Source organism: Erythrolamprus reginae, chromosome 1 (assembly GCF_031021105.1).
Source record: "Erythrolamprus reginae isolate rEryReg1 chromosome 1, rEryReg1.hap1, whole genome shotgun sequence".
Taxonomy (NCBI): domain Eukaryota; kingdom Metazoa; phylum Chordata; class Lepidosauria; order Squamata; family Dipsadidae; genus Erythrolamprus; species Erythrolamprus reginae.
Window position 1 is genome coordinate 172,496,291 of NC_091950.1, and position 12,263 is coordinate 172,508,553.

General features: G+C 37.2%; 1 protein-coding gene across 4 annotated transcripts in view; it reads right to left on the reverse strand.

Moving 5' to 3' along the window:
- Positions 1-12,263, reverse strand: part of GTDC1 (glycosyltransferase like domain containing 1) — a 322,348-nt gene that overhangs the window by 168,926 nt on the left and 141,159 nt on the right. For all 4 annotated transcript variants that reach the window (XM_070731487.1, XM_070731486.1, XM_070731479.1 and 1 more), the window contains one exon: positions 2,696-2,863. In XM_070731487.1, the coding sequence (XP_070587588.1) occupies positions 2,696-2,863 (168 nt within the window). The remainder of the gene's footprint in view (positions 1-2,695; positions 2,864-12,263) is intronic.

Here is a 12,263-nt window from a genome sequence, read left to right on the forward strand (position 1 = left end):
GATTGGACACACAAGGAATTTGCCTTGGTGCATATACTCTCAGTGTACATAAAAAATAAGTTTGTCAAGAATCATGAGGTACAACACTTAATGATAGTCCGGGTACAAATAAGCAACCAAATCATATTAGGAACCAATCAATATAAATTGTACAAGCAACAAAGTTACAGTCAATCAATCATTTATCATTTGTGGGAGGAGATGGGTGATGGGAACGATGAGAAGATTAATAGTAGTGCACATTTAGCAAATAACTTGACCGCGTTGAGGGAATTATTTGTTTAGCAGAGTGATGACGCTCAAGAAAAAAGTATTGTTGTGTCTAGTTGTTCTGATGTGGAGTGCTCTATAGCGTTGTTTTGAGGGTAGAAGTTGAAACAGTTTGCGTCCACAATGTGAGGTATCTAAATATTTTCACAGCCCTCTTTTTGACTCGTGCAGTCTACAGGTCCTCAATGGAAGGCAGGTCGGCAGTAATTGTTTTTTCTGCAGTTCTGATTATCCTCTGAAGTCTTTGTCTGTCTTGTTGGGTTGCAGAACCGAACCGAACAGTCATAGAGGTGCAGATGACACTCGATAATTACTCTGTAGAACTGTATCAGCAGCTCCTTGGGCAGTTTGAGCTTTCTCAGTTGGCACAGAAAGAACATTATTTGTGGTGCTTTTTTGATGACTTTTTTGATGTTAGGTATCCATTTTAGATCTTGCGATATGGTCGAACCTAGAAATTTGAAGGTCTCTATTATGAAAGCTGCTCTTTCACTAGGAATAAGGTAGATATGAGCCCTTTCCCTAAGGATTGTCATAGTACTAATATAATAACTCAGGTATGACCAGGCACTCCTTCACCTGCCGAACTGGCTGAAGTACTCCCGCAAGCATTCTGCAAAAGCACGAAACGAGGGGCTCCCGGGTGGGAAAAGGCAGGGGCAGCGGCGGACTGAGGGGGCCCAGGCATTGGCGACGCCCTCACAGATTCCAGCCTGCCCAGCTGGGGCCGCCGGGGCGGGGGAAGAGAGCAAGCCTTCACGGTCCACAGAGATATTTGCCCGAGGAGCCTCGCCCGAGGAGCGCTCCCACCCACCCACTCGGCTGTGCCATCTCCGCCTCAGCCCAGGTTGCCCTTATGGCTGAGGTGCGGGCACTCCTGGGGCAGCTGAGCGCTGGAAAAGGGGCCGGACGAACAGGCCATGCTCTCCCTGACTCCTCGCAGCCAGGTGGGAGGGGAAGGGAGGGACAGGCACAGTGACTGGGTGAGCCCGGGCTGGAAGGGCTCCAGCGGCGGGCCTGTTACAGACAGCGGGTGGGCCAGACATGGCCCGTGGGCCGCCCCTTGCCCAGGTCTGACTTAGAGATATCATTTTTTTTCCTTCCTCCAAGTGATTTTGCTGTATACTTAGGTGGTGTGTGATCCTCACACTTATCACTTGATAGGGATGACACATTTCAGCTTCATCTTGTCCTTGTTTCTTATGGTAAAATGCAAATATTATGCCATGAAAGCTTTCACTAATTGTTACATGGAAGTATTAATGAAAAAACACAAATGTGTTTCTCCCTTTCTGTGCAAGATTCTCTGGTTAGACCTTATTCATTAACTTCAGAATATCACATATATTTCTTGTCTATCTGGAGTTCACTGTATGAACTTCTAGCTTCAAAAGAGGGACAGGATTTCAATTTAAAGATTCTCTAGTGTAACTTTCTTAAGAAATTTAGTACAAAGTGAATTTACAGTGATGATAAATATCTCCACACTGAACAAAAATGATTACCGTATTTTTCAGACTATAATGCACCCCCCCCCCCCAAAAAAAAATGGGTGGAAATGTCTGTGCATCTTATAGAGCGTATACGGGCCTGGTTTTGGTCTCTCAAAACTGAAATGTTTCATTAAAAAAAAAAAGAACAGACATAAGAGAGTTGTGGGAAAAATAGGAGGAGGAAGGTGTGTTGTATGTTTGCTGCCTTGAGTTGTTTCTGAACATAATAAGAAAAGCAGGATATATATTAATTAATTAATTAATTATTCAAGCAAATTTGGCGTTCCAATTTTAATTTAGGTGTCCAAAACTTTACTTGATCATGAAGTTTTGCAGTGAAAATGTTATTACTTCATTTCACTAACTTATATTCAAGAAATATGTTCATTTCAAAGTAACAACATAAAGGATCACAGTCTTTTAAACATCTGCGTGTTTTATCACTGCACCAATTGTGAATACACAATGAAAGAAATGTAAGGATTTATATAGTAGGTTTACTATCCTCTCTCTCTAAATATCACCACTGTTGAAAGTTATTATAATTTTTGTTTGCTTCCTTGAAATCTCCTGTTTTAATTTTATGTATGAAATAAAAACTATTGTTAAACTGGTATTGATTAACTGCCCCTTTGTTCAGTACTTTTAAAGCAAAAAAACATCTTGTCTGTATCATAAGGAAGGTACATACAGAAAACTAGTGCAATTCGTTAGTGTAGAACATGATTCTCACAATAAAATCTAGACATGCTTCTCTTTCTACAATCTGATTATAGAAAGAAGATATCCCTGATATTTTCATACTACATTGGTCCATTCCTCTTTATCTCTGTAATCTCTTGAAAAGGACTAGGATTCTACAAGTGTTGAATGAATGAAAGTGAATTAAAAGATAGAATAATTAACCACAAGGGGGTACAAGATGTACCTACCATGAAAGAATCTGGTTATATCCATATTGGAAGTCCCTTTCCTGACATTTCTGGACAGGATATGTCAATTGGTTCTCATGGAAGTAAAGGATCTTTTTCAATTTGCCAAGGTCAGGCCGAAGGGCAACCAGTTCAGTCAGGTTAAGCACCGAGCTTGCAAAAAGGATCCTAAGAAACAAGGAAAGCAGTGTTTACTGTCTACAAGCCTGTTCAAAAGTGTCACCCTTCACCCTTCCCCTCCCACCCATCTCCCCACAAGAAAAACATAACCTCTATAGGGACACATCAGTGGCTAAGCCTTAATACCATGTAGCAGCATTCTAGGTTTTGATCTCTTAAAAAACAGCTAAGGATTCAAGTAGAAAAGCACTGAATCTCATTGGTTTTCTCAGCTCGGTTACAGAAATGCAAAATGAAAAAAAAATAATGAAAGTAAAGAGCTGGATGGGTTTTATTGAAAAACGCAAGAAAAGCTATGTCTGAAGGACAAACAGAACAAAGATAAGGCTGACTGGGGAATACTTTGCTTGCAGTTTCATTACACTTCACTTTTTTATGCAACCAACTACTAAAATTCAATATACAAGCAAGCATGGCACACGTTCCTGTTATGACATAAAACCTTTTGATTTATGCAATAACTACTGTGATTTTTATTTTATTTTTTGTGATTTCCTTCCCCCCTTTTTTATTAAATATCCTGCACAGATCCCATCTATTATTATGAGATTATAAATAATGGGACAGACAGTTCATAACCTTTTAAGAGATTCGCAGGGGTGCAAATAGCACTAGTAAGTTTAAACTGACTGGCTGCAACAGTTTGAAATACATTCCGATATGTAACCCTAGTTATTTACCAATAGCTGGTTAATGCAACTCTTTCCCAATAAATTAAAGAAATAAATATAATTTTGTTTCTTTCGAACAAAATCAGAGTTGATTTTGAGCATAAGCCTGAGCACAAGCAGATGCAAGCTTTAACAACAGAGCATCTAATTCACTTTCCAATGAAAATTTGAACCCCAAAGATTCTTTTCCTGGTTAATTTTTAAAAACTACAATTTGTCTAGCTTTCTTTCCTTTGTCATGGTTAGTCACAAATTTAATTTACATTAACCTTAGTTTCTGGAACAAGAGTCATATCCTACTTTCTTGTCTAATCTGTTTTTCTCATTTAGAAGAGAGATGGGTGATGGGTTTATATAGCAATGAAATTCCAGCTCCTAATGAACTAAATCAAGGAAGGAAAACTGCAATCCAATAATTCCTCTTTTGCAGCTGACTGAGCCCCAAAGTGAATGGGCTCAATATCTTGGATTTGAATTTTGTTTTGGTTTTCTTTTTAGCTTTAAAGGGAAATTTAATTAGCTTCTGCAAAATCTCTAGACCGTACTGCAATTTCTGGAAACCAAAAACTCAGATGCAAAATTCCACTGCCCCCAAAACATAAGAAATGGACTCGGACACACCAGTTCTAATAATGTTGTTTCAACCACTAGGAAAAAAATGAAGGTCACAATGATTTCTTGGTCGGTCAAGAGAGTTTACACTCTAAAAAAATGACCTTTTATCACAGTACCTTCGACTTATGAAGAAAACAATAACAAGGTAATTTTATCCTCTCACACAGTTCTACATGAGATGGCGATGTTGAGGAAACCTTAGAAACATGGTAATTTCTGCTGCTGTTTGAACCTCAATTAAAATGAATAGCTTATCTCAGCATAAGAAATTTAACAATTGTGTACATGTGTATGCATATGCACTGAAACAGACATATACCTAAAGCCAAGAGAAAGCCCAGTTAGACAATCTTTCACAAACATGACATACTGCAATCACTGCATAAGCTGGATTAATACTTATTACTATGCTACTAGAGAATTAAGCTGTTTTTAGACTACCAAAGAGCTTTAAATTGCAACTTTTGTCTCTGTAAAGGAAACCTATATTTAAATTGTCTGTTAAAGTTAAATTAAAACAGCCACATCATTAACATGTTATCTTACAAAATAAGAGCACAGTTAAACATTTACATTATTCTTATCCAACCTGATCAATGGTACAAAATATTAATAATGTGGTGCAGTTCCGAACACCATTATGACATTAGCAATACACACACACACACACACACACACACACACTTATTAAATGTTCATCTGTTCCAAATAATAAAGCCAAAATGATGCCCTCTTCTTCACAATGACGTAGTCAGCCACATAGTATAACCATAATTTGTCCGCAATTGAAACAAACAGAGTCATCCAAACTCATATGCAAATGAACGAACTGCTTCAGACTTTTATATTCATTAGGCACATATGTAATGTATTAGATGCCCATAACCTATATACAGATTCATCTGTCTTTGGTCGGCAGAAATGTCATCTTTAAAACAGATGGATATTTATTTGAACTGATTTCCCATTTTGCCAATAGGCCAGTAAAGAATGATGAGATAATAATTAATAATAATTTATTAGATTTGTATGCCGCCCCTCTCCGAAGACTCGGGGCATGTATTTTGATTACTGCTCCTCTCTCTCCGATTCTGTGGAGTGACTGTGAAGTTGCCTATTTCCCACAACGATTTGGTTTTCGGGCATTAAGAAATTTGCTTTAAAAAAAATTACCTCCTTTATTTTGGCCACGTGAACGAATGAATGACAGCAATAAACTGAGATTCAATACAAACATAAGATTTATTTATTTATTCGATTTTTATGCCACCCTTCTCCTTAGACTCAGGGCGGCTTACAACAGGTTAGCAATAGCACTTTTTAACAGAGCCATTGCCCCCACAATCCGGGTCCACATTTTACCCACCTTGGAAGGATGGAAGGCTGAGTCAACCTTGAGCCGGTGATGAGATTTGAACCGCTCACTTACAGATCTACAGTCAGCTCAGTGGCCTGCAGTACAGCACTCTACCTGCTGCGCCACCCTGGCTCTTATTATTAGTGGATAGTTTTTCCTAATTGAGTGTTACTAAACCTAATTTGGCAAGGCCTAATAAAACATTTAATGTTTGTGAAACCCCAAACTCACGTCCCGATAGCCTGCATCACATGCTGGCCATGCCCACACCGTTTAACGAAGAGAGGGAAGTCATGATATGTCACATGACGCTACTGTGATAACGCAGGTTTGACACCCCTGTTCTACATCATCCCTACTAATGGAGACATTGGCTGTTCATGTTTTACATTGTTATGCAGATTGCAGTTCTATTAGGAGAGAAATACCTTTGCTTACTCTTACAGTTACCTTTTGGCTGCATTTATCTCATACCTCTCTGTCTCCCAATTTCTAGCCTGGTGCCCTAACTACTATTGGCTCCTAAGTTCCATATTTTGTTTGTTGAGGTATGTAGCTATTTGGGTGTTGCATATGTTTATATGCTTGTATGCTTGTGCTTGATTATATAGTACACACACACACACACACAATTGACACATATATGGTGTGATATGCATAATATATCTCACAGCTAGTATTTATTATTTGTGTATGACATATAAATGAAAATTCACCTTACTACTAAAGAAATTATATATTAATGTTCAGTCAATGAGTTTTTGTACTGCATGAATGTATGTATGAATATAAAAACCATAAGAAAAAAAGCCTTTTCATTTACGATTCAATAATAAATGCCTTTAAAAATTCAAAAATATGCAGACATAAATGGTAATATATTAAAATCCATAATAAAGTAAATAAATAAATAAATAAATAAGTAATTTATTCTTGACATGTATAAATATATGTATAAATGTAGAAAAGGTTTAGAAGATATAAACTAGTTTAGAAATTCCATTTTTATATGGAAAGTCATTTGAAATGTTTACAGAAATAATTAAGTCTTACCATTGTAATGTTCTTTATTTTTCAGAACAAGCCACAAGGGTTGTCATCCTTTTCATCTTAATTAGTCCATGTGTTTGTTATATTTGTTATGTACTTCCATAAACATTTACAAACATTAATTGTTATGAAAAAATATTTTTCCTCTCAATGTAATTACTATATGTACATAGTAATATATAACTAGTAAATATCTAGGACTGCAAATCATTCATTTATTTTAGAATGTGAACTGAGTTCTTTTTCTATCCAAAAAGCAATTTAATACATATTTGATTATATGAAAATGCCTGAATGCTTATTTCGCCAATTTTCTTAATATAAAGAGCCAGAATACATTCAACCATTTTCAATGGGCTGATAATGTTTGGTTGTCTGAATCCTAAAGAAACAGGGGTTACAAAAACCAAAACAAATGTTTTGCACCAAAAAACATACCTGTCTTCCAAATTACGTCTTTTCTTTTATTGTGATGCACACATACTAGTGCATATACATTGGGTCATTATTCACGTAGTGCATCCTGCTTTCCAATTACAGTATATTGAATAGCATAAGAAGACTGAAAGTTCCACTCATCTTTCTCTCATCTTCTGTATTTTTCTTCCCAAGGGCTGTTAGATGAGCCAAAGTGTAGCTTTCTCTTTTTGTTCCATTGTTTCAGGAAAACAATGATTTCCATATACTAAGAGAAGCTGGGTCAGAGTAGAGTAGAGTAGAGTAGAGTAGAGTAGAGTAGAGTAGAGTACTTCACTTAGCCAAGTGTGATTGGACACATATAGAATTTGACTCTGCTGTAGATGCTCTCAATATGTGTTGGTAATAATGCCCTTCATGGCATTGGACCAGAATACCTCCGGAACCGCCTTCTATCGCACGAATCCCAGTGGCCGATAAGGCCCCACAGAGTTGGCCTTCTCCGGGTTCCATAGACCAAACAATGTTGTTTGGCGCGCCCCAGGGGAAGAGCCTTCTCTGTGGCAGCCCCGGCATTCTGGAATCAACTCCCCCCAGAGATTAGAACAGCCCCCACCCTCCTTGTCTTTCACAAGTTACTCAAGACCCAACTATATTGTCAGGCATGGGGGAATTAAGACATCTCCCCCAGGCTTTCTGATATTTTATGTTTGGTATGTATGTGTTGTATGGTTTTTAAATTGTTGGGGTTTTTTAATATAATTTTATTATTAGATTTGTTCCATTGTTATACTGTTTTTATTATTGTTGTGAGCCGCCCCGAGTCTTCGGAGAAGGACAGCATACAAATCTAATAAATTGAATTGAATTGAATATACATTCAAAACAACAGAATCATCATCAACAACAACATCCCAATAAGAGAAAGGAATAAAGAAGATAAGGATAAATGATAATACTACAGCCATACTATGTAGGTAACTATACCTAAGCATTCTAAATTCAAGTGAAACCCCTACAGAAGGGGTGTAAAACTCAAGGCCCGCAGACTGGATCCAGCCCACTGGGTGCTAAAATCTGGCCTGTGGGGATGCCCTGAAAACAGTGAAGGACCAATCTGCGGTGCCTCTGCCAGAGAAAATAGAGCTCAGGAGGGCCATGCACAGCCCTCCTGAGCTTCATTTTTGGCTGTGATGGCCTACTGAAAGGCTCTGCCGGCGAAAACAGACCTCAGGAAGACTGTATGCAGCTCTCCCGAGCTCCATTTTCACTGGCAGAATGTTCAGGCTGCCACAGGCATGTGTTGAGCTGGTCATGCCCCCCCCCCCAGCTCCCTGAGGCTAAACACAACCCTGATGCGGCCTTCAATGAAATTATTGAACTGAACCCCAGCCAAGTATCCTTCAGTCACTTCATTTCATTCCTCCACCACCCTAATGTTGTCAAACTGAAACTTTTTGCACAAGTAGAAAAATGTCATGGAGCTGCAATGTAAAAATTTTTCAAAGTCATCATATAATCCTGGTTCCATTCAAAACAATCCGCCAAGCCTTCTAACACCTTTATCAGCAGAAACAAACTAAAAATATATATTTAAAAATCCACCAAGATTGCTCTCAAGTTTACGGTACTTCAGAGCATTTGTCAGTGGACAGTTTGAGGAGAAAGTCTGTTTGCTGACAGCTGTCTCATGGATTAAGAGTTACAATTTAGGGAAGGGCTTTGCTACTAATAGAAATAAAAATGTCTTCTTCCTTCCTCCCCACCCCTCCTTTAGCAATCTTCAAAGACCCAAATAAATCAAACATCCCTTGCATGCATGTATAATTTACATGTGGAACAGGAATAACAAAAGACTGTCTAAATGCATGCAGCATGCTAAAGTCCAAAAATGGTTTGTATGGAACTGGTAGCGTGTGCATTGAAAATAAACCCTGTGGTTTGTAAGCCATCCTGATAGCATACCTTTTGTGCAAACCAAGCCAACTATGGTTTATTCCAATAAACAATGCCTACACAATCCTTAGATTAATAAAATATATGAATCCATCTCACACATTTCCTTAACTATCTTTATTCTTGTCATGATACAAAAACAATTATTATATGTACCTGGAAGTATAGCAGAATATAAAGTTAATGCACAGTTTCCATATTTCTTTAACCTTGTAAGAGTGTAGTGATTAAAGATCTCTGCCAAGCATCCCTATAGAAACTGTGGCATTGTGCAAAGAACTGAAAAGTGATAAACCTATTATCATTCCACAGAGTGTTCAGGCAGAATAACTGCACTAAAATAAATTCTGAGGTTGCATGCAAATAAGATTAAAATATTCAATTCAACTGGCATAAAATTGATAAAATCATTATACTCATTAGGAGTGCAGAGTAGCAACTCAGATCTGGTGCTAAATCTATAGTATAAGCTTGATACTGGCTTCCAAGAACAAGACCAATGTGCTAATTGGATAAGTGTTTTTATATTATTCTGTAGTATTATATAGTATGGAAAGATTTGTGAGATAGACTTCTTAGGTTAGAACAAACAGTATTGAAAAGCTGCTTTTATTTTTAAGCAACTTAAGCCAAGCTATCTAGATTTTCTCCTAAATTTAGACAAATAGAGATTATTTTATATCTGATGCTTTCTAATTTTATTTATTTATTTAATTCAATTTATAGGCTGCCCTTCTCCCTGTGGACTCAGGACGACTCACAATAGTAGCTAATGAGCTACTCTATAATCCTCTTTATTTCCATTGCACTGAATACACCAAATAAGTATAGTGGCACACAAATCATATGCACACAAATATGAAATTGCATCTGCCAGTTATTTAGTGGTGTTGGTCTTCATATGCATCAAGTTATTCTCAAGAATGCAAGATGTTTAATGTATTGGCATACACATAATCCTTGACATTACCATAATTGGAATTGGAACTTCTGTCACTAACCATTAGCCACTAACCAAAAAAACCTGTGAGTTATTGTGTGACCATGCCCAATTTTTGTGACCTTTTTTTTTTTGGCCACTGTTGCAAATCCTGCTTCTCACATTGACTTTCTTCTCTGGAGCTGAGTGGGAATGCCACAAATGGTGATTACATGATCCCAGGACACTGCAACCATCATAGAAATGCACACCAGTAACTAAGCATCCACATTTCAGTCATTTGATCTCAGGTGCACATAGGCAGTGTAGGGCTACCAAAATGTTTACTACCACACTGTGGGTGTGGCTTTTGCAGGACGCCATGCATTTTCTTTCATTTCAAATTGGGTGCTCTGGGTAGGAGCTCCATTTTCACTACCTGGGAAGCAGCGCACCCCTGCACATAGGTCACTTTATCCATCATTGTCATAGCTTTGAATGGTTGCTAAACAAATGGTCATAAGTAGGTTTACCTGTAGTACATTTGGAGATCCAAACAGTGTGGGCTTTTATAATTGACAAATGGAATCATTTGATGATTTCTCGATTCTTGGCCATGATTCAAATAAGTTGTTCTTGAATATTCAAGATCAATTTTTCAGTTTTAAGCTATGTTATTTTTTGATGGTCTTCAAGTACAGTCCCATGATATAAGCTGTTCCAAGTAAAGCTGTCTTCTGCAATTCACTGATGATGAATTTGCAAAGCTGATGGATGTTCAAGTGGTCCTCTAACTGTTTTGGGATTGCGCTCAAGATGCTTATTACCATTGGTAGTACCTTTGCTTTCTTTTGCCAGAGTCATTCTATTTCTATTTGCAGGTCTTTGTATTTTGCTACCTTCTCCAGTTCTTTCTTGTCTATTCAACTGTCTCCAGGTGCTGTCATGTGCATTATCCAGACTTTTTTGGCTTTCTTATCAACAACTATTAAATCTTTCATTATTATTAATATTGCAGCTGCTAGGAGAAATCAGAAATCATCTGCCAATTCAAATGCATTATCTCATCTATGGTACTCTGTCAGAAAAGCAGCATCTAGTATAGAATCAGGGACAAAAATTCCATGTATACACTTCATATATGGAAAATAAAAGATTGAATCTCTTTCCCTTTATTTGACTACAAACCACACTGAGAAGAGAAAACTGTATTTTCAACCACTTCGTACAGGTACTTTCATCCTTCATAAGATCAAATCAGGTCTTTTTTAAAAAAAAACAAAAAAACAAAGTAAGCGGAACCACACACAAATCCCCCCCAAAAAATCTCAATCTAGTACCTTCCAAAACTACTGGACTTAATTTTATACTCTTTTATTTTTGGCTGGGAATTTGGGAAGTCTCTGTACCCAAAGGTTGAACTAGTGGGTTGTGTTTCTTATTACTTTTTTAAAAAATAAAATATATTTCAGTAAATTTAACTCTTTGTTGCAATAAACCAAATTCAAGCTGGCATGCTTCTCTAAATGGCTAATGACAAAACCAGTATACCTAATTGTACAAAAAACAAGGTAATATTTGACAGTGGGGAGTTTGGAGTGTGTGTGTGTGTGTGTGTGTGTAGAGAACAGGATTCTCTCAAAAAAGCTCAGTCAGTTCTTGAAAATCTAAGACTGAGCAGCTGGCAACTCTGTCACCATGAAGTCTCCATATGGAAGACCGAGATGTGTCAAACTATCCAAAACGTTTTTGGATGGTGCAGAGAGAAACAATAAATAATTCAGTATCTTCAACACTTTCAACAGCAGGTAGTAGATATGCTACCTGCTTCTATTATGTGCCAAAATATCACATGTGAGAGAATGCTTGCTTCTTCAAACTGTTGCCATGAGGATACATTGCTTGAGGAAGTTCTAATTCTGTAGGCGAATGATGCCTATCGCAGGTTTATCAATATTAGGCAACACAAAATTTGTGAACAGAAAAAATGGTGATAAATTATACTCCAATACACACAGAGGGGGAAACTGTTTCAAATACGATCTTATATCTGGGTGTCAATAAATTCTGTACTAAATAACACATAGAAACACATACAGTACATAGTCTTGGGCTATTCAAAGACATAATTCTCTCCTAAACAATGAGATACAAATTTTGTCATAATTGTGTTGATTCTTACATTAACAAATAGGTAAAATAACATTTTGTTACTTTTTACATTATGCTAAGAACTCTTTTTAATGTACAAATTAGATTGCTTTCAATCTCTCTCCTCTCCTTTATGCAGTATGCAATTTCAGCTTCTTAAAAAGTTTTAACAAACTGAAAAGAGAGAAGTTACCAAAATATATTATTCTAAGCAACTGTGTAATGACCACATTATTTCAAACACCCTCTTCA